Genomic DNA, 23,218 nt, shown 5'->3' with positions numbered 1-23,218 from the left:
GGTGTCATTCCAGTGTGCAATATATTTTTGCAGGTACAAAATTTCCTGTTAATTTTTAAAAATAAATAAAACCACACTGATTTAAATTACAAAACAAAATATCAAATTGAATGCTGTCGCTGGTCAATTGTGCTTTCTTTACGGAGCCTCCCTCTCTCTTTTTTTGTACATAGTGGCTTTCAGGTTAATAAACCAATCTTCAATAATAAGTAGAGAAACACAAATGGACAAAATTTTTGAAAACCAAACCAAACCCCAGCTAAATTCTGTTTTGTTCTTTGTGCAGGTAAACCTGCCTCTGCAAACCTTGTTAGTGTGGTAGATCCTACTATGCAAGCAAATACATTTCTAAAGAGATACAACATTTGGTGTACAGTCCTCTGCATGTTTACTCAGAAGTTCCATTCTGTTCAGTGTGGCTTACTCCTTGGTAAGCGTGCATAGTATTAAAACTTTATTTCCAGGACCATACCTAACGAGACTTGTGAATAGCTGAAATGTGGTTTGTTATTAGCGATACTGCAATACAGTAAATGAGCACTGCCACTAATAAATAAAAATGGAAAATGGATTGCGAAGGTTTATGATGGATATTCATAAATAACAACCAGTTATTCATCAGCCACAATGTTTGCCCGGGGTGATGAACTGAACTATTGTGTAGCTTCCATTTTCAGCATCTTTACCTTCACAAAGTGATTTATTGGGAATTGTTTGGGCTATGGTTTTGGGGGGATAACCTTTACGTATGGTAGTGCAGCTACATAATTTACTTTCTGTTTTGTGTATTTTGCCTATGCTCAGCCTAGAGATGGTGAGATGAACTGTAAAGTTCTATTTTGAAAAGTTTAAATAGAACTTTGAACGACTTCATTCCCTTTTGCCAAAACTCTGGAGGCGGCAGCAGCATCTGGATGGGCCTCTCTGCTCGTGATCCAAAGGTGATACCGCTGTCAGGGGCCTGGGGACAATGATAGGCTTCACCTCCAATGAGGCTTCCAATATTCTGAGCTGAGAGTTCTTTCTGGCCTTATAGAAGCTTGGACATGACATCATCTCATGTTTGGTTTGTGCTACCACATCAAAGCTCCTATTGGATGCATTCGTGCATGTGTGTAAGTGCAATGTTAAGGGTTGGGGAGACATAATTGAGCTTGCAATGGGTCAGAGAAATGTGTAAAGACTAGTATTGGTATGAGGAACAATCTGAAATGAAATGCAGTAAGTATGTGTTCTCATTTATGCTGATGAGCTTTCAGTGAGCCCCACAAAACAAATATTCTTGGGGTTGAATCGAGAGACGTTTCTTCTGTTGAAGGAATCAAGTTTCTCAGAGGGAGAAAGGTCCTCTGTAGGGGCGAAGTTCTCTGGATTCAACCCTCTGTTGAAAAACATAGTAACTGGAAACCAAAGCTATAAAGGAAATACAAATAACAGATGTCTTGTAGTTCAAACAATTATGTATATTCAAAGTCATAAATCTGAAATATAGCATTTGACAGTATCTCTTTCATATTAATTTAAAATACAAATAACATTTTAAAAAAGCATTCTATCCCCAAACCACAGCAAAATAGAATGGAAAACCAGGGCTAAAATATTAAGTGGATTTCAGTTCAAAATCCATTTTATATTGCACAGTCCATGGCAAACAGCATTTCAACTTTTAACATTAAATTCACAATGCTTCTCAATTCAAAACAATACACCCCTAGCCCTTAAATAATAACACCATTCAATAATGAAATGGCAAATGCACAATATATACTCTATTGCTTCTACTTCTTCTTTTCCTTCTACAATTTCATCTCAACCGTGTCAGGCATCGCACAGATCTGCATGAAACTATACCAGCAATATACACGGAGGAGAGGAGTTGCATAATGAACACCACCACTGCTTCTCTGTGGCACTGATATAGCCCACCACCCAAATCTGCACAAGTACTTGCATAATGTTGCCATGCAATTTAACTAAGCCGCTATTCCTGTATCACACAGCCTTAACTGACAGAACAAGTACTGTACATAAGGGGATAGTAAAGATGTGAAGCAGGAGAACAGCTGGCAATGTGATATGTACTCGGCTAAAACATATTATGGGTGGAGCCAAGCTACTATAAGTCTGTGCTATAGTAACTTTCATCCCCGGACAATTTAGCTCCTTTCTCCTTTCCCCACCATGAATCATTGAGTTGGATTCAATCTAAATTAGTTGCACATACGTCTAATTGAAAACAGTGTGAAAAGTTAGTAATGACTTAAGTTCCACTGATTTCAGTTGGAAGCAAGTGCAAGTAACAGTCTGAATTCATTCCTTTTTTTTAAAAGGACTAGACAGGATGCCAAAACATTTACAGATGCAAAAACTTTTTTTAAAATTGGTTGCTCTCTTAATTGAAGGAATCTAGAGAGTAAAACAGTTTAAGTCTTTCCTACAGCACATATTGCACACTTTCTTAAAGTTTCAGCATGGGGAACAGATACTAGGCTTAACAGACGTGTTAGGCAATCTCAAGTAGGGCCCTGTCCTAAATATCCTGGCTGTTGTAATGTAGAAGGTCTTATCTAGATCGTACAAATAATTGCTTAATAAAGTACCTCCCTCTACTTAGTTTTTTCGCAAATTTCATTTCATATCCATACAGTGGTGCCCCGCAAGACGGAAAACCCGCTAGACGAAAGGGTTTTCCGTTTTTGAGTTGCTTCGCAAGACGATTTTCCCTATGGGCTTGCTTCGCAAGACGAAAACGTCTTGCGTGTCTTGCGATTTTTTTTCTGCTTTCCCCCCTTTTTTCTAAGCCGCTATAGCCGCTAAGCCTTTAATAGCCGCTAAACCGCTAATAGCGCTAATCCGCTAATAGGGTTGCTTCGCAAGACGAAAAAACCGCTAGATGAAGAGACTCGCGGAACGGATTATTTTCGTCTTGCGAGGCACCACTGTAGTTCCCCTATTGTCATAGAAATATTGACCTTGGCACTGCAGTTTAATAGTGTTCAGAAGGAAGTGTCCAAATTTCTCAAAGTTTACTGTTGGCAATAATAAATTCATCAATACTGATTATCTATGGCAGGAATGCCTTCATTCCTATGATAATTCTTGCCAGAAAAAGTTTCAAAAAAAGTTACTTTTGGGGGGAAATGGGGTGGGGAGTAGCTTGCTTCTTACAAAAACAGAAGGAAAGCATTTTGTGTTTCCCTGAAAATATCTATGAAATAAAGCAATTTTTAAAGTCTGAAGTTATTCTCACTTATTTTCAGACTCAAAATATTTCTAAACTGCAATCCTATACTCACTTGGGAATAAGCACCATTAAATCAATAGAACTTACTTTTTCAGTAGATTTATCTAGGAGTCAAACTCGGGCATTTTTTGTCTTTTGTATCAGCAGTTCCTATTTGAACTGCTCCTGATGCAAGAATAGTTGAAATAATTAACTGGCTGTTATTTCAGTGATTTCCATGTCTGACCAATTTTATTTGTAGTGGCATATCTTAAAGCATTCACCCCAATACTTCCTTCTGCTCTTGCAGTTAGCTGAAATTATTACTACACATCTTGTATCCCTATGGTTCATATTCCTCTGTCTATTGCTGTCATATACGCCAGTCCTAATAATTTTCATCTGTGTATTTGGCCAGCAGTGGCAAAAGAAAATGCTGGTGCAACTTTTGAGTTTGTTGATTTTAAGCATTCATAGTTTTAGAATGCGGCTAAGGTAGTGTTTGTTGTCCCCCTCTTGGTAATATTACACAAAGTTTTGTCAGTATGGGAGGTAGTCATGTTGAGTCTTGTTTTTATTCTTCACTTAAAAAATAGAAACTAAAAATTGTGTCTATAAAAACAAGTGCTTTAAGGAAATATTCTGCAGATATGAATCTCATGGCCATATGATGCACTATTACTGGATAGATTTTTACTAAATTATGAAATGGTAAAATGAATTTAGGAAAAGAAACTCCTTGTGAATATGCTGCGGTTTAAAAGTAAGGGTTTCCTTTTACTAATTCCAAAGCTGGCTTCTGCTACATGCATCAGTGGGAAATAGTTTATCTCACTGAAATCAATGCAGGTCACTTCCACACGACACATTTAGGCTTCAGGTACCAATGAAGTTACAAAATGACCTTTACCACAAAGGACCAAGATCAAGCAGGTGAATTTCCTCATTAAGGCACAGATTAATGTAAGCAGACTTTTATGAAGACTGCAAACAAGTCAAGTAGGCACGTCATCTAGAGTCATTTTCCTGCCATGTGTAGTATGTGATCAAACAGCAACAAAATCTGTCTAATCACTTTCTTCCTGCATAGAAAGGTTGACTGGAGTAAATCTGTCCATGTTAAAAGATTTGCAGAATTGAATTTGAATTTCATTCCTTTTGCAGCATTTTTTTTAAAAATGAGATGCAGAAGCAGCGACATATAAAAATAGTTATACATATACGCTTCCAGCGTAGGTTTTCTTCTCGTTATGAAAATAGCTAGCACATATGTGTGTGTGGAGATTCTTATTGGGACCACAGTGAAAACAAAGGGATCAACCTTACCCTCCCCCATTCCATGGTCCTGATCTGTCCTCCCTTGCTCTCACCACTACCTATTGGTTAAAGTAAAGAAAACACAATAGGGAACCAAACTATATAAGAAACATCACATCTTGGTTGGCCCTGAATACATCAAAAGAAGATGTCCTGTTTCTTAGCCCTTTTTACAATGCGTATCCGGATTATGATCATTTTTGCATCAAATGCAGCATTGCATAGCTTAGGTTGTTTAAATAAACAAAATGGCTTTTGAACAAGCACCTGCAGTCCAGAATCATTAGTGTTCCTATTGAAGGTTACGTTCCTTTATATCTACACTTACATGTTTCAGAATTATTGCATGACTCTTATGAGGGCTCCCAACACATCTTTGATTTTAGTGCTTATGTGTATATAAATAATAGTGTCTCTTAAAAATATAAATTGAAAACATACAGTATATAAATATTCCATTCAAGGATCTGGAGAATCACTTCCATCGTAGATCACTGGGCGCTGAACAGATAAGTGGTAAAAGACGTTTTTTGAGATAAACCTGTTGGGGAAAAGCAATAGCTGAAACATTAGCTGAGCCTAAACTGTGTGCATGTGTATGCAGATGAAGAAATGAGCATGTTTGAGCATGCTCAAACTTGATGAGGCATCTATTGAGAGGAAGCACTGCATTTTGGGAGGAACAGCAGGAGGGAGCAGTAAAAGGATACCAGGTTGCTTTCTATTATGCTCTGTCAACTAAGGCAGATGGAAGATAGTAGGGTGTGCTTACAAGGACAGTGCATACATGTGCTAGGTGTGGAAAGTCAAGTTTAAAGTGGGCTCTATTTGTGAAATAAAAAAGAAGAAGCCAGACTGCCCAATTTGGCCCCCGTGGCAATTTTTGGCTGGCCACCCCCACTCCGCAGTCACTCACCTGATGTCATATCATGATGTCATGAGTGCACTCCTGATTGTCCCTTTGCAGTGGGACATGCATTTGGCACTGTTTAAAATCTGGTGCTGAATGCAGGCGCCACTGAGATTGGTTCCACTCAGGAGTGCCATGATCCAATTCCAGCTGAAAGGTGTGGGGACTGCATTCGGCGCTGAATTTAAACCACAAGGCTTCAGAGAGAATAAGGAGCGTGCCTTTTGCATCCCCTTCAGAAACAGAACACACAAAATGCTACAAATGACAGCTCATTCCACTTCACCTACTCCAGCTGCACCTACCTAGAAAAAGTATTGTCAAATATGAGGATGTAGATACCAGTATTTCTGACTTTCACCTGCCCTCTGATGGTTTCCTTATGGGAGTTGCACCGGATCATGGGAATAAGAACCTGCAAGAGACACACCAGAACAAAATTTGTCTACAGGAACTTTGCCATGGTCAAATGAATAAAGATCTCTTTAAAAGGCATGGTTTGTGTCAATTAAATTAATAATTAACAGATTATGTGTATATTTTGCAGCAACTTGATAAAGGAAGTCTAACTCTAGATGGTTTATGAACAAGTTAAAAAGCTTTTTGAAAGTCCACGTACGTTATGCCAGTTGCTTCACCTCTGTCTGTTAACACTATCAAAGAACTCCTAACAGGTTCATAAGACCTGTCTCATGTTCCAGCAAGGCTTGTTTTTCTATATGCTTGGTTATTGTGCATTTAACAATACTTCCCACCAGTTTTCCTGGGACAGAAGGTAAGCTAACCAGCTTGTAACTTCAAGGACTGTCCCCCTCCCCCAGTTCCCATTGTAAAAATTGGGGTTACATTGGCTACGTTTTAGGTATGAAAGCTGATCTGAGGGGCAAGTTACATATTTTTGTTAGAAATTTTGTTAGCAATTGCTCTGTCACAAGAGACCAGGGCCCTGCAGGACCTGACATCCTTCCGCAGGGCCTGCAAGACAGAGCTGTTCCACCAGGCCTTTGGTCAGGGCGCAGCCTGACCCCCTCCTCTGGCAATCGGCAATCTGCACAGAATTTTGCTTGATGGTTGCCATTAATTTGATCTTAATTTGATTTAATTAATTTTATAATGAATGTTTTTAGAATGTCGGATTATTTTGATTGTTGTTAGCTGCCCTGAGCCCAGCTTCGGCTGGGGAGGGCGGGATATAAATAAAATTTATTATTTATTATTATTATTATAATTTCACATTTGACATCACCCCTATGAAGAAGTTGCCTTACTTTACACTGATCCAGAGGAGCATCTTCTGATTCTTGGTACACCACGCTGAACGATATGCTTTTGGGGTCTGATGAAAAGACCCAACTTATTGTAAGGCCACTTTCCTCCACAGTGATGGGAATAACGCTGTAAGTATTTGACTTAATGAACAGTTCTCTGTTAGCTTCTCCAAACTTTAGAATTTCCTCCACGGTTAGAGGCAGCCTTAGCCTGAAGAAAACAAAAGAACACATGACAGAACTGTATCTGATTTGATGACGCACATGACACATGGGCTCTGAGTGTACATGTACATTCTTTACTGCAGAAACATTTGTGCACTGTGAATCTCAAACTCAAGGCTACTTTTACAACATACAAATCCAAGGGAACCCATTGCGTGTTTCCTTCATGTTTTCTCAGTGAGTCCCACATGATGTGAAAGGAAAACATAATTGTTCTTTATGGTCTCTGTGCAGTTACAAATACTGGGTTGCATTCAGCTTACTCAGAGCAGACTCACTGAAATTAATTGATGGGATATACAATCCATGGGATCTATACCTCCACAGAAACTTCAGAAACTTGCAGAGTCTGTGAGCCCTGCTCCCAAAAAGGGAAACTTTGTGCTTCTGTGTGGTTCAGGTATGGGGCTAAGGCTCTTTTTTAAGATTAATTAAAAAAAAAAACAACTACCACCTGAGCGACAGCAATAAGGGAACTCCCTTTAGAGTTTCAGATTTTTTCACCTCAGAATATTTTTTTTTACCTCATATCCAATTCATCCCTCCGTTGGCTTTTTCTTCAAAAAGAGAAAGAAATAGAAAGGAAAGGGGACTCCATGCAGCCAAAATCTGTGACACAAATGTGAGCTTTGCTCACCTACTTGGAGTGAACGCCACTGAATTCAATGTGGCTTGCGTTTGAGTAGAATGTATAGGACTGCACCACTGATTTTTAAAAAGTAATTAAAGACTAAATAATGGATTTTGCTTACATCAGTTCTCCTGACTTCAGCAAGCATATCTCTGCATCCTGGGCCATTTGCAAGTCGTCGGTCTCATCAAAAGTTGAGGAATTATAGGTGCTGTTTCTGAGGCAAAGGGATAAAGGAGATCATTAAACATTCTTCAAAATGGTACAGAGCAATCTTTAATGTTTATTTAAAATATTTATGCCCGGACTCAAATATGCAGTAGATTACAATAAATATTTTCAAAGCACAAAACCAAGTTGAATTAGAAATGTATCAAATGACAAACCTAAATAAACACACAAGAAAATGGCAATAGCAGAATGTAGCAACAGCTGAGCCAAGTTGAACCTCTCTAAGGAGGAAATTCCATAGCTCCAAAATATATCCAGCTTTCACAACTGAATTTTATGACTTTCTTAAACTGACCTAGACCCCATCTGGTAGAAAGGATGGCTAGAACTCAACAGTACAATCCTACTGTACAAGTCTACTGAAAAGTAGATCCACTGAATCCAGTGTAGTTTACTCCCACATGTATAGGATTGCATCCATAAAGAGAGTGGATCAAACCAAAGTATATTTGTTAGCTAGACTACAGGGCTGACTAGTTTCTTTGGGGAAATCCTAATGAAAGGAAATAAGCAGTAAAACCTCCCACCCACCCCCCCAGGGGGAAAGAGAGACTGATTATTTAAGGGACAAAGAGCAGTTTATTCACCAGTCATTGCTGCAGCCTGGATCAACAGAATACAATAATGGTCTGAATTTGCAAAAAGGAAGCGTTCCGTTTAAAGGCACAGGAAGCCAGAAACATCTTAATAGGGCTTTGCCTGTCCACACTGGAAAAACTGATGCTGCAATCCATCCCCACTCCACCCATCTCCCCCACACACAGTGTGGAAGCACCCTGATAAAATTTCACTATTGTAATGCGAACTCCTTAATTAACACTGCATAAAACATACTCTCATAGACAAAAAACCATGAAGTACTAAGACTAAATTCTTTTTTTGCAACGCACAGTTGATCTATATTGGCTGTGTTACTAAAAGGAAGGAACATGACTTGTTAGTCCCAGGAATACTGTACTCCTTGCATAGGACAACTTGAGTTTTTCTGATATCCCATAAAAGCTTTTTCTAGCAAAGAGGCCACAGGCACTTACAGTGTGGTGGTAATTTGTGTTGGTTCGTGTCTGCAGTAACCAAACTATTGTGTTTGATCACTATTATTTTGAATATTCATAAGAACATTTGTGAAATAAATCCATTTCGGGGGGAAGGGCGGAACATTGCATGAAACAATCCACTTCAATAGATTTTAACCCATTTGACTTAAAAAGCAGATTAGCGGTAGCATCACTAGATGGCAATGGATTACTAAGGTGCCTTAGTTTGCACACTGATTTTCACACATTTCTTGCTCTTAGATGGCTGGTTCCTCTGAGGCAGTTTATACAATGTGGAACCAATTCTGGCTCCCAACCACATCTCCCTTGTGTGTTCCTGAATGTTTGGGGATGAATATCTCCCCATCACCATTTGTTTGCTGCAACATATGCCCTTACAAGGCTGCAGAACCCACACAAAATAATCTTCATTAAAATCTTTAATAAACTAGGCTTTCCGGTTCGAACAAAAAACAGACGTCCTTCAAGACAGTCAATGTATTTTGTTGCATGGCACTTTATATAGCTGTCAGAACAGCTTCACATAGATGAACTGGTTCCATTTACAAATGAAGCCCACACTGCAGCCTATTCTACAAACTACAATAAAATGCTTTCTTCAAGCCTAATTTTGGCAGAGGGAGCGGATCCTGGCAGGGAGGAGAAGACCTCTATGAGCAAACACATACATGTGGGCATTTTGGGGCTTTAATGACTTCGCTGTGGTCCTAATCTGGATCACACACCCCGTGCTAGCAATTTGTACAGGAAAAAGATCCCATTGAATGGGAGATGATTTTTACATGCAGATTGCCAGCACAGGGGCTACCCAATCTGGATTGGGACCCTCACATGGGATAAAGGGTTAAGGTTTTCTGCCCTCATGCTTGAGCACTGATTTACACCCTTTGGGAAATAAAGGTAAAGGTACCCCTGCCCGTACGGGCCAGTCTTGACAGACTCTAGGGTTGTGCGCTCATCTCACTCTAGAGGCCGGGAGCCAGCGCTGTCCGCAGACACTTCCGGGTCACGTGGCCAGCGTGACGAAGCTGCTCTGGCGATCCAGCGCAGCACACGGAAACACCGTTTACCTTCCCGCTAGTAAGCGGTCCCTATTTATCTACTTGCACCCGAGGGTGCTTTCGAACTGCTAGGTTGGCAGGCGCTGGGACTGAGCAACGGGAGCGCACCCCGCCGCGGGGATTCGAACCGCCGACCATGCGATTGGCAAGTCCTAGGCGCTGAGGTTTTACCCACAGCGTCACCCGCGTCCCTGTCTTTGGGAAATACTGCTCTATATAGTCTCTGGATGTGCAAAGATTCAGTGAGTATTTGATATTGAGCATCAGCATTTGCTATCTGTAAAGAATGCAGTAGCAGTCAATGTTTGACAGCTAGTTTGCAGTGCACTCACATTTTTCACATGTAGTTGGCATGTCAGTACATGACAGCTGACATGAGTCAATTTTTGGCAGTATTTCCCTCTGTCTGCCTTAATCAGATAATCTGCATGATGTACTCATACTGTGCTTGATACTGACATATCTTGGGGGAATGAATACTAGTAAGACAGGGATGCGGGTGGTGCTGTGGTCTAAACCACTGAGCCTCTTGGGCTTGCTAACTGGAAGGACGGCGGTTCGAATCCCCATGACGGGATGAGCTCCTGTTGCTCTGTCCCAGCTCCTGCCAACCTAGCAGTTCAGAAGCATGCCAGTGCAAGTAGATAAATAGGTACGGCTGCGACGGGAAGGTAAACGGCGTTTCCATGCGCTCTAGTTTCTGTCACGGAGTTCCATTGTGCCAGTAGCAGTTTAGTTCTGCTGGCCACATGACTCAGAAAGCTGCCTGCGGACAAACGCCGGCTCCCTTGGCCTGAAAGCGAAATGAGCACCGCAACCCCATAGTTTCCTTTGACTGGGCTTAACCATTCAGGGGTCCTTTGCCCCCCCTTTTTTTTTACTAGTAAGGCCTTCAAGGTATCTGAACACTTTTTAGTCATTTTGCACACCTTAGCTAAAAAAAGCAAGTTTCAAATGTCAAGACAATTTAGAAGAACAGATAACAATCATCTTAGTCTGTGGGTTTTTTGTGGCTTTTACATTTAAAAAACCAGCCGTGTCAAAGGAAACAGATCAAATGTGATATGTTTCACTGCAGAAAAGTAGGTCAGCACTATGGTTTATCTTAGGCCTAATCCTGCTTGAGGTAGCAAACCTTTGTCTGGGCTGTATAACTTTAGAGTTCAAATAGCCTGGAATAACTGAATGCTGCTCCATACAAAAATAAGTTTTATGTATTTCTTTATCATGTCTTTAATACACAGGCAACTCCCAATTTATGTGGGGGTTATGTTCCGAGGTACTGCATGTGTGAGGAAAATCACATATATTTGAAAAACCATTGGAAAAGCCTGCAAACACCCTATAAATATCTGGAAACCCATGAAAACACCTTAAAAAACAGCAGCAGTTACCAGATGCCAAACTCCACATACCCTCCCACATTTCTCCGATAAATAGGGAAGTCCTATCCCATAATAATCATCATCATAATTCTATTATTAATATCCTGCCCAACTGACTGGATTGCCCCAGTCACTCTGGGTGGCTTCCAACATATATAAAAACATTAAAAAAATTATAAAAAAAACTTCCCTATTCAGGGCTGCTTTTAGATGCCTTCTAAAGGTTGTATAGTTACTTATCTCCTTGGCTCAGGAGTTGCATAACTCCATACCCTCCAACATCAAAATAGGGACCCCCTAAGTAAAAGTGGGCCATTCCGGAATCAAATCAGAAACCAGAACGGCTTCTGTAAATCCAGAACCGTCCCTGGAAAATAGGCGCACTTGGGGGGGGGTCTGCTCCACCCTCTAAACCTCCTTGCTCAAACGTCAACTCTCCATAGGCCTCAATGGCCAGTGCAAGGGCTGGGATTGCACTTGCAAAGGTTCATGGGATTGTTAGGTGTTGTTTTCCCACTTTTTTTTTTTTTTGCACTTTCTGGGCTCTACTAGGGCCATTTTTGCAATTTTTAAATTCACTCTCAGGTTCGGTGCAACCCGGCATCAATTGGACGTGGATAAATGGGGAGTTGTGGGACGAGGGTGGCACTGTGGGTTAAACCACAGAGCCTAGGTCTTGCCGATCAGAAGGTCAGCGGTTCAAATCCCCACGACGGGGTGAGCTTCCGTTGCTCGGTCCCTGCTCCTGCCAACCTAGCAGTTTGAAAGCACGTCAAAGTGCAAGTAGATAAATAGGTACCGCTCCAGCGGGAAGGTAAACGGCATTTCCGTGCATTGCTCTGGTTCGCCAGAAGCAGCTTAGTCATGCTGGCCACATGACCCAGAAGCTGTACACCGGCTCCCTCGGCCAATAAAGCAAGATGAGCGCCGCAACCCCAGAGTTGGTCACGACTGGACCTAATGGTCAGTGGTCCCTTTACCTTTACCTTTAAATGGGGAGTTGCCTCTACCGCTTTTTCCATCAGAAAGAATCAAAGAAAGTGTGTATAAGACTGCACTGCTAGCCATTACACTACAACAGCTCTCGTACTGCATGGACAAAGACGACTGGGTAGTGTAAGCATGCAGCCTTGCCCCTAAAATAAGGAGAAGACAAAATCAACAGGGACAAAAGTGATTTTAACAACTTGCGCCAGGCTGATCTCAGTGCCTTTTGAGCAAAAAGATGGTTCTTCAGGAGCAAATGCCTCAACGAATGCTGCATTTCGCTTCACATTTCTGTTCATCAAGAAGGCAAGTGCCTTCAAGAGGTAGCTGAAAGTCCTTTAAAGCCTGATCCAGTCATTTTGATGAGCAGGACACGCTGGAATCCTTTTCAAAATACCAATGAAAACATAACCAGCAATACATTAACTTGTGCCAAAACAAATCCCTAAAACACACCAGCATTTTGAAAGCAAATTACATGCAGTTATATTTTTGGGATGTCTGGCGAGTCATAAACAGATCGTAGATTATTATTATTTAGATCAAAGCAGGGTGGAGGATCCCTAAAGGGCCAGGGAACGAATGGTAAGTGGTGTGGGACAGGGTGTTTAAGCAATGTTATTTTCCCAATCTTAACCTCACCCATCTCAAAAAAATCCCCCTGCTGTTTGCTCTGGTGAGAAAAACCTGTGGGACAAGCAGTAACCCTGCCAGGTGGAGATTTAAACAGGAAAACCTGCATGGGAATAGAGCGTTAAACATTTCAATTTTCCTGTGGTGCTTTCCCAACTCTGTTCAGGTCCTCTCACAGGCCTTGATCTTATAAATACAACCTCCCCCACCCCACAAAAAACCCATTCATAAGCAAGTCCACAGGATATCTTGTTCATCCAACCATGTGCATCATTTAGTTCAGTTTTCCATTCCATTGAAAAGGATGTGATAAGTTATCTCCCTTATCAGTCTCTCTATCTATCATGTACAGCTACAGTTTTCCTACAATATATCTTGTTTCAGCCACATATGTACCATAAACAACTCCGTGATCTTTTTCTGCTGAGAAGCGGTATAGACTGTAAATCCTTGAAATAAAATAAATAACAAGTACTGAGCATACTGATCTTGCCTCAGCTCCTACATGCTGTCATCATAAAACAACCATAAAACAATGACTGCCTCTTTCACGCGTTCATGAGTAAATGCAGTTTACAGATGGCTCTTCTGAAAGGGCCCTTACACGCTTGTACCTGAATGCTAAATGGCATGGCTGTAATCTCTACTGAATGGAGAGAGAATTAAAGGTAAAGGGACCCCTGACCATTAGGTCCAGTCGTGGCCGACTCTGGGGTTGCGGCGCTCATCTCGCTTTATTGGCCGAGGGAGCCGACCTACAGCTTCCGGGTCATGTGGCCAGCCTGACTAAGCTGCTTCTTGAGAACCAGAGCAGCGCACGGAAACGCCATTTACCTTCCCGCCGGAGTGGTACCTATTTATCTACTTGCACTTTGACGTGCTTTCTAACTGCTAGGTTGGCAGGAGCAGGGACTGAGCAATGGGAGCTCACCCCGTCACGGGGATTCGAAAAAAAGTCCTAGGCTCTGTGGTTTAACCCACAGCGCCACCTGTGTCCCTTTATTCATTCAGCCGTACCTTTATTCATTCATTCATTTATATGAGAATACCTTGGCAGTGTACATTAAAATATGATGAACTGCAAAAAAATAAATAAATCAAAATTCAAATAAACTAATCAGTAGCTAGGCTCACACTTCAGGAAAAGCCAGTGTGAGGAAGTTCTAAGCAAGCGTTGAAAACCTGACGCAGTTGACACTTTCAGGATGGCGAAATATTGCGCTGCTTCATGTAAAAAATGCCGCGGGCTAATTTGAGCAAACTCATAATTTTATCTCCTACGTCTGGCATTCTACAGCACTAGTAATTTTATTGTTACGGTTCTCTATTTTGTTTGGTATTATTTTGCATTATTTTTTATATATTTGCGAAGAGTTTCTTTCTGAATACAACTCACTGACTGTAATAAAGAGACTGAGTGAGGCAGCCACCTTAGGCAGGTGATTTTGTGTGCCATGAAAGGGCAGCAGATGCTCAGTTATTTATTATTTTATTTTTACTGCCAGGCAGGCAGTGTGATTTTTATTTCTATTTTGCCTCAGGTGCCAAAGTAACATGAACTGACCATGCACTGGTCAGCCCTGGTTGCACATATTTTGGGATATAGATCTACATATTAGCTTTATTTTCACCCCTAGCCTGGCAGCATAGGCAATTCTCTCTCTTCTACACTGCTTTGTGGTTTTGTCTGATGTATAAAACGAAGAAACCACTGAAAGGAAACTCCAGAGGCAGCAGCTCTAATAAATGCGCATAACCACCACTACCTCGAGCTGACATCTGAATTTGAGTCTCATCTCTTGCACTGACTGCTGCAAGGTATGTAGTTATCTGCTCTTGCCTCAGGCGGAAAGCTATCCCATCTTTGTAAACATTAGGTTGTGGCGGGGCCCAGTTGGTTCCTCTAATAAACCCCTTGAAAGCTAACTTAAGTAGCTTTGAAGTTACAAATAGGTTAATTTTCTTTACCAAGAGGTTTTGCTGTAAAAAAAATAAATGTTGCAGAAATGACTGGCAGAATCCGAGACCTGGGAGAAGAGCTAGTGGAAGAGGACTGGAAGAAATTTAAAGACTACCTGCAAAAGTATTGCAAACTGTATGAATGTTAGAATGATGCGGGATAGAAAGATAATATGGTATTAGTGATATAGTTGACAGGAGTATCTAAAAAAATGGTTTTATAGAACAAAGAATAATATTATGTCAAACTCAAATAAAATGGAAAAATGGGGAAAAATTGGAGGCATAATAGGTGAAATGTATAATATGAAATAAGATTTGAAAGAAGGTGAGGCATTGCTGAACAAGAGTGTGTAAAAGGGAACACAGAAAAGGGAGATGTGAGGGAGTCTGGAAGGAGGATTATGAGAATAATATCTATGAAAATGGTTTTTTTCTTTTTTTCTATGTCTTTTCTATGTCTTTTTTCTTTTGCTTTTTATGCTGGGTTTTTTACTGTGCTTTTATGTTTTTTCGGATCGATTGCGATGGTGTTTTTTCTTTTTTCTTATTCTGTTTTGTGAAGTTTGTTTTATTGTTTGAAACTTTAATAAATATCTTTTTTAAAAAAATAAAAAAAAATGTTTATCTTATTTACTTAAACAGAGTCTGGTTAAGACAATAGGCCCCTTGCACTATCTTCTGGGGGCATATATTATTATTCGAGTTTTCCCATCTACCAGAGATTTGCTGTTGTTTAGTCATTTAGTCGTGTCTGACTCTTCGTGACCCCCTGGACCAGAGCATGCCAGGCACTCCTGTCTTCCACTGCCTCCCACAGTTTGGTCAAACTCATGCTGGTAGCTTCGAGAACACTGTCCAACCATCTCGTCCTCTGTCGTCCCCTTCTCCTTGTGCCCTCCATCTTTCCCAACATCAGGGTCTTTTCCAGGGAGTCTTCTCTTCTCATGAGATGGCCAAAGTATTTTACATTTCTACCTCCTTTGCATCAGGAGGGGAGAGTGGCTCTTTTGCTTGAATCCTGCGTGCAGGTTTTCCACAGGCATGTAGTTGGCCACTGTGAGAACAGGATGCTGGAATTGATGCTGGAATACTGGGCTACTGGCCTGATCCAGAAGGCTCTTCTTATGTTTCCTTTGCATTGAAATGAATGGGGTGGAATAATGTAATGGCTTTGTGCAAATTATATAAGTTAGGTCCTTTTGCCACAGTGAACAGCGAGACAAATAATGTTGTTTTTGGCAAAAGATGAACTGCAGCAAAATGGAAACAGTGTTGCATGCAGCAAATACAGAGTGGAATGGAAAATGATGCGTTCTTACATCCATTCTCCGGAGAGCTACTTTTTGGACAGTAGATAGTCTGACCTGGTATAGGCAGCTTCCTATTAGCCATGTGACACAAAAAGGAAGAACCACGACTGCACAAAACAACACAAAATTGCCACTGTTTCCCCAAAACCCCCACAAAATTCTTTCCGTGGGATTGTTTGGCTCTGCTCCATTAGATTGCTAGTTTTACTCTTTTAATATGAACATTCTTTTCTGTTGATGAGTCATATTCTAGCTCAATTTGGGAAATGCTGTTTCTTTCAGGGTCCAGGTCAACTTTGTTATCGTGAAAACACAGCTTGTGACGTACAGCCAGATTGTGAAGTACGGCTCTTTAACTCCTTTCACTCAATACTGACATGGGATTGATGGCTGCAGCTGCCTTTTCATGAGTATACTTTCTGGTATTATTTAGTCACAGATAACTCTGTGGTTTTGCTATTACTAGTGTTTGAAAAGCAGTTTGAAAAGCACTGTGCTACGAAAGAAATGAAACTCTAAAGCCTAGTCTTGCAGTGAGATCCTATCTCTGGTAATTTATTGCCTGTCATCTATACCATCAACTTCAAGAAAGTGACATGCAAGTAAAGAGAAGCTAACATTAAAATGTATTTGTTTATCATTTACTCGCTGGTATCCCAAATGCCTCACCAACAAATACAAATTAGAATAATTATCTGGGGCACTGTGTCACAGACCGGTTGGATGCAGAAGAATGGTGGGAGGAACCAGTTGCGGAACCCCCCAAGGGAAGAAGACTCAGAGCCTGGGGATTGGTGGTGGGGCGACAACGAGTGGTCAGAGGGAGAAGACTGGGAGGAGGTGGTGTTAGAAGCTGGAGAGGTATAACAGGGCTTAGTGAGCTGGGAGAGTCTGTGGCAGAGAGAAGTCCAGAATCAGAGGCAGAAGCTGAAGCAGAGGAGGGAGGTCAAGAGGGAGAGATGAGTTGAGCTGCTGAAGAGCCCTTCTTGCTGCGACAAGCTGTCCTCCTTACTGGACTCCCAGAACCAGATGAGGCAATAAAAGGGCAGAGAAGTTGGCACAGGCTCTGATTGCTTGGGGGGAAACCCTGAAGAGGAGGGAACTTAAGACAGCTGTGAGGAGGTAGGGACTTTCCATCTGGGCAACAGATCCATGGGGCAAGACCTTCCAGGGATGAGCTGCTGTTCTCATCAGGCCTGAGACTCCGCCAAGTTTGTTCAGATCATGTCCTTGCTAATAAAGAGTCAGCTTATTCCTGACACACTACCAGTTAAATCAGGAATGTGGAACTTGTGGCCCTCCAGGTGTTGATGGACTTCAACTCTCATCAGCCCCAGCCAACGGTCAAGGGATAATGGGAGTTGCAGTCCAGCTATGTCTGGAAGACCATAGAATGCCTGTTCCTCAATTAAATAGTTCCATTCAAATGGTGGGGATGGCCAGTTTACTTATTGACTTGCCACTCCTGCTTGGCAGGAGGGGATTCTGGCAACCCAGTTCCAAACTCCCTTGTGATACTGAGCCTGTGTGGCATCATATGGAGAACAGTAGCTAGAGTAAGATGTTGGGGAGTCAAAGAAAGCGCAGCTAAAAGTGCAGGGACAATTGTGATAAAAATGAAGGGGAAGAGGCAAAGACTCCATGTAACTTAAGTGGCCTACGGCTTGACTCAATTAATTTTTATTTACTTATTCCATTTAGAGCCTGCCTCTCCTCCAAGGAACTCAAGGTGGCATATGTTGTTTCCCCCTCTGAATTTTATCTTCACAACCCTGTGAGTTAGGTAAGGCTGAAAGATACTGAGTGGTCCAAGAACACCAGTGAGCTTTGGGGCTGAGTGGGGATTTGAACCCAAGTAATGTACCCTGGTCCAGTCCAATACTTGATCCCCAGTCGATTAAGCATGCTGCCCCAAAGAATTTTATTATCAGTGCAGTGTATGTTCTGCAATTTTGCACTGGGGCTGTGCAAGATCATAATATGGAATCATGTGCAGAATTCAGCATCCTAAGAACCTCTGCATGTTGTTGTTTGTTTGTTTTTTAAAATGAGGTTTCTAGCCTTTATGACTTCAAAGAGATTTTAAAAGGATACTGGCTATGACTGACAAAATCTAAACAACAGGGAAAGGGGATGCATGGGTGGGAGTTCCAGCCCACAAAAGGCAGAATTTCTGTTCCTTACATATCAGTGATTTCTCCCTGAGGCTGCTGGAAGCACAGTACATTTTGAAAAATAAGCAGTAAATACAAATGTGCATATTTTATACAGTCTTGCTTGGATGTGGGTTTCATTGGTGTATAATTATGCCTGGGTCTTTAAAAGTTTTTAGTGCAGAATGATGTTCATTAATGTTCATTAATCCCTGCCCACCTGTCAAAATCCTTTGTGCAACTTTGCAAGTTTGCTTCCTGCTCTCTCTGTAAACTCCTAATCTCAGAGGTTTAAAAGGGGAGTGTGGGGAGGCTGGCAAAGGCTTTAAGATAGTCCCTGAGCTCCTGTTTCAGACCAAAATGGCAGTGTGGGGACTGCCTTAAAGCCATTTGCAAAAGTGCTCTTTGAAACAGACCCTTTCACCTTTAAATGAGAAGAGTGGCTGCTGCCTCAAACAGTGCTTTTGCAAAACACTTTAAAGCAGCCTTGGAGACAGAAATGGAAGCATGGGGGCTGCCTTCACGTCCTTTGCAAAAGTATTGTTCGAAGCAGCTCACATTTCTGTGTTGGTGACAGCAGGGTGGGTGGGTGAGACTACTCTTCCTCTTGCCCACAATACCACTGATGCCACAACCTGCCTGCTCAAATAAAAAGAATGAGTTGCTTCAAACAGCATTTTTGCAAAAGGCTTTGATCCCTGCTCATCAATGATGTCCACAGACCAGAGGTTCCCCACTCCTGGTTTACATGATCACTTTTCTTGGGGTGGAAGAGATTTTTTTTAAAAACCCCTACCTTGCCAGGTCTTGTGGCCTTCTTAAATTAGTTTAAAATTTTGAATTTAGCCCTTGAACAAGTATATTACAAACAGAGGTTTAAAGCAGCTCAGGGGCTGCTACCTCAAGATAACCAGAGTGTGGAAAACAAGCTGTCTACCTGAATCTTACTGTTGTTGCTAATGACGGTTTTCAATAGATTGTGCACAATGCTTAATACAGCGGTACCTTGGTTCTCAAACACCTTGCTACTCAAACAACTAGGAACCCAAACACTGCAAACCTGGAAGTAAGTGTTCCAGTTTGCAAACTTTTTTTGGAAGCCGAATGTGCTCTGTTTTGAGTGTTACACTTCAGATTTGAGTACCACACTTCCATTTTGAGTGTTACACTGAGGTCTGTCTGTTCTTGCTATTTATTTTGTGTTTTTGCAACTCTCTGTATTTGTGACTGTGTGGAACCCAGTTCAGCTATTGATTGATTGATTATGTGACTGCAGTTTATTGCTTTCACTTTAAGGATCCATGGTCTCGTTAGATAATAAAATTTATTTTAAATTGTTGTTTTAAGGGTTGTTTTTAAAAGTCTGGAACAGATTAATCCATTTTGCATTACTTTCTATGGGAAAGTGTGCCTTGGTTTTGGAACGCTTTGGTTTTGGAACGGACTTTCAGAACGAATTAAGTTTGAGAACCAAGTTACCACTGTACAAACACTTCCAAGAGTTCGAAACTCAGCCCAAGCAAAACTGGCTTGAATCTACATCTTATGTCTCAAAAGTTAGCTTACATGGGCTTCCTCCCCACCCAGTGGTAGATAAGGCAAACACAACCATAGATGGGGGTATGCATTACATAATCAGGGCTTATATCATGTCCCTTGTCAATGATTATGTGGTTTCATCACAGAGCAAGTTAAATTTAAGAGTTTTGCAGCAATGTAGAGAGACATTACAATCCACCTACTGAGACAATTTTCAAATGTGTATGTTTTACAGGTATTTGAGAAAGCAGGCTACATGGCTACTGATGATGATTATTTTGCTGAATATCCCAACACCACGTTTCAGAACGATGAAAGCGCACACAAGACGTTTACAGCGTTTAGCAGTGTCTTCCTGGTCTGCATGTATTCATTTGCCTGTATCTTTGGAGTCTCAGGGAACGCTTTGGTTCTCATCATTTTCATCTTCTATGAAAAAGTAAAGGTGCTGACGGATGTATTTCTGGTGAGCTTGGCTGTAGCTGACTTGTGCTTTCTTTGCACGTTGCCATTCTGGGCTTATTCTGCTGCTAGGGAGTGGATCTTTTACACTTTGCCGTGTCAAATCATCCGAGGCCTCTACACCTTGAATCTGTACGGTTCCATGCTAACCCTCACCTGCTTAACCATTGACAGGTATTTTGCTATCGTCCAAGCCACCAAAGCACACATCAGCCAAGCCAAAAGAATCGTCTGGGGTAAGACGGTTTGCATTTTGGTTTGGGTGCTTTCTCTGCTATTTGCTTTGCCACAATTTTTATTTAGCACACAAAAGGAGTATAGCAAAAAGGTATGCATTGCGGAATACCCTTCAAATTCTTTGCAGATGCTCACCGAAGCAATTCAAATGACTCTTGGATACTTCTGCCCTATGCTGGTCATGGTTCTTTGCTACTCAATCATCACAAAAACTTTACTCTACGCGAAGGGCTTCCGCAAGCAGAAATCCTTAAAAATAATATTTTCCATTGTTGTGGTGTTCATTTTTACACAGACGCCCTATAACATCTTGAAACTCGTTCGTGCTGCGGACCAGAGCGTCATGATGGACAATGGGTTCCGGTTTGAATATGCTTTGATCGTAACGGAAGCCATTGCTTATTTCCACAGTTGCCTCAACCCTGTTCTCTATTTCTTTATCGGTTTGAAGTTTAGGAGGAACCTGGTAAAAATCCTTAAAAAGCTTGGATGTGCTAAACATGAACAAACCAGGAAGCCATTCCAAACTATGGATGATGATTGCTCAAAATCCTGCACTGCCACACAGAACGCAGAGGAAACAAGCATGTATCCATTGTAAGAGGATTTTGAAGAGCATTCTTTTGTGGAGCTTCAGTTTTAGTCGCCCTGGGCATTCGCGCGAGCAAAAGCAACAGGCAGAATCTCCTCAACATAGCTATCCTGTTTGTAAAGTTGGTGAAAGCTTCCCTACAAGCAAACTTTGCAGAATCTCATTGCCACCCTGATTCTTATGCTAGAGGCATCTTACGAGAAAAGACTCAATTGCGTTACATTTCATACAATCCTTAAAAATGTTCAAACATACCTACACTCAATCCCACAGATAATGTATGTTTGTATGCTTGTATATTCACAATATGTGTGTATTAATGCTGAATTATTTTAATAATAAAAACTTCGAAAAAAGACTCAATTGCGTTAAGGTATACAGCAGCTATGGAAGAGATGATGAATGGGAATTTAGGCTGTCACTTAGCGTTTGCCGTTATTTTAAGGAAGTGCCAGTGGGAAGCTGCAGCCTCTGCTTCCCAGGAAGAACATACTGGCAAGGAGATGGCCATCTTGTCCCTGGTAAAGGGTTCATTTACTCTGCCCTCTCTGTGTCTCCCCCCCCCCTTTGCATCCTGCTTATTAGATTGTGAGCCAGTGGGCCGGGACTATCTTTTAACCCCTGTACAGCGCTTAGAAAACATTGGGTACTTTATGAACGTTAAATCATGATAGTTTGCAATTCAAAGCTGGTCATGAAAGCACAGTTTGAAAAAGCATGAATGGCGGACACACTTTTCATGTGGTTGGCATGCAAGAACTTGCAAACCATGTTTTTACTTGCTTTGGTTCACCATATGAATCTTTTTTATATAAATAAATAAATATAGATGTTCACGGAGAACAAAAAACATACACGGTGTTTGTGTCTCTTGTCTTTTCTTGTGTCAAGGAGTTCCATAGCTCAGCTTTCTCAAACTAAGAACAAACATTTGCTCTGGAGGCACTGCGACATAACCCCCTCTCCCCCAATTTTAGGCACAGCTTGCTCATCCAGAGGCTTTAAGTGTAGAAGGCTGTTTATACTGTATTTCCCCTTTCCCACTCCCCACAGAATTCCCCTTCCACAATTCACTTGTACCTTACCCCACCCTCCTCTCCAACTAACTTCTTTCAACCTTCCTCCCAGGTCCTTTTCCATTCACCTCTTCCTCCTAAAATAGCTTTTCTCTCTAATCCCCTTCCTTTCTATGCCCAGTTAATCATCACCACCTCAGAATATTAGGCTATAATCTCTCTTCCTAATCTCCTTCAGCACCTTCTCTGGCCCTTTCCCCTCAGAGCAGAGAGGCCTTCTACCCTCCCACAAACTCCTCTGTTTCCGGGGCACCTTGATGAAGCCTAGGAGGAGTTGCTAGGGTTGGCATCAGTCTAACCAAAAGGCTACAGCATAGCTATGGGGCAGGGAAGGACAGTCAATTCATGAGGCAAAGTGGCAGGAAGCAGGAAAGTGGCTTGAGGCCCAGGTCTACTGTTTTGAGAAACAGTGAGTTAAAGGGAGGAAAACTTCCTGTCCCCTTCTTCCCCCCACAGCTCCTTGAACTCCACCAAACACTGGGAGGCATCTCCTAGCCTTCCAGAGGTTGTTTTTTTTCAGGGGCCTCAAGTAGTTGCGGGGAAGGGAAGGTTACCTTCAGTGAACTTAACTTAGAATCCAAGCCATAATACAGTAAACCCACTAATTTTCCCTCCAGCCATCAGTCTGAGATTTACCCTTCTTTTGGTTTCTCTGCCCAGTTTTCCTTTTTTATTTTACTCACAAAACTCTCTCTTTTTTAACTTTATTCCAAAACCGGAAAAGAATTACAAACATCAAATTCAAAATCCAAATTCGTTTTGTAACATAAGCCTATTACATATTTGACTAGATTAAAATATATCTTCCCTTTGCTATATATAGACTTCCCTTTGCTATATATAAATGCAACGCAATTAGAAATTTTTATAAATTCTCCTATACCCCCCACTCCCCTTCACCCATTTGTGATCTCAATGTTTTTTTAAACTTCTTCCATCTTGTTGTGTTGTTGTAGCG

The 23,218-nt window shown here is 41.4% G+C and overlaps 2 protein-coding genes across 6 annotated transcripts in view; one reads left to right on the top strand and one right to left on the bottom strand.

The window, feature by feature from the left end:
• Window positions 1-1,442: 1,442 nt before the first annotated feature.
• Window positions 1,443-23,218, bottom strand: part of FYCO1 (FYVE and coiled-coil domain autophagy adaptor 1) — a 57,050-nt gene continuing 35,274 nt past the window's right edge. For all 3 annotated transcript variants that reach the window (XM_028750546.2, XM_077916406.1, XM_077916405.1), the window contains exons 15-18: window positions 7,696-7,791; window positions 6,719-6,929; window positions 5,756-5,865; window positions 1,443-5,081 (exon numbers count right to left, since the gene is read on the bottom strand). In XM_028750546.2, the coding sequence (XP_028606379.2) occupies window positions 5,000-5,081; window positions 5,756-5,865; window positions 6,719-6,929; window positions 7,696-7,791 (499 nt within the window). In that variant the 3' untranslated portion in view covers window positions 1,443-4,999. The remainder of the gene's footprint in view (window positions 5,082-5,755; window positions 5,866-6,718; window positions 6,930-7,695; window positions 7,792-23,218) is intronic.
• On the top strand, window positions 13,921-22,016 carry CXCR6 (C-X-C motif chemokine receptor 6). Of its 3 annotated transcripts, none has more exons than XM_077916407.1 (4): window positions 14,013-14,747; window positions 16,484-16,543; window positions 17,903-17,984; window positions 20,129-22,016. In XM_077916407.1, exon 4 carries the CDS (start codon window positions 20,150-20,152, stop codon window positions 21,191-21,193), a length of 1,044 nt encoding a protein of 347 aa, XP_077772533.1. In that variant the 5' UTR covers window positions 14,013-14,747; window positions 16,484-16,543; window positions 17,903-17,984; window positions 20,129-20,149; the 3' UTR covers window positions 21,194-22,016. The 3 variants fall into 3 exon arrangements, with proteins under 3 accessions (XP_028606383.2, XP_077772533.1, XP_077772534.1); XM_077916408.1 differs by having other exon boundaries at window positions 16,484-16,623; XM_028750550.2 differs by lacking the exon at window positions 17,903-17,984 and having other exon boundaries at window positions 13,921-14,747.

This window comes from Podarcis muralis, chromosome 12 (assembly GCF_964188315.1).
Source record: "Podarcis muralis chromosome 12, rPodMur119.hap1.1, whole genome shotgun sequence".
Classification (NCBI taxonomy): domain Eukaryota; kingdom Metazoa; phylum Chordata; class Lepidosauria; order Squamata; family Lacertidae; genus Podarcis; species Podarcis muralis.
Note: the sequence above shows the minus strand (reverse complement) of the source record. Positions and strands in the feature narration are given on the sequence as shown.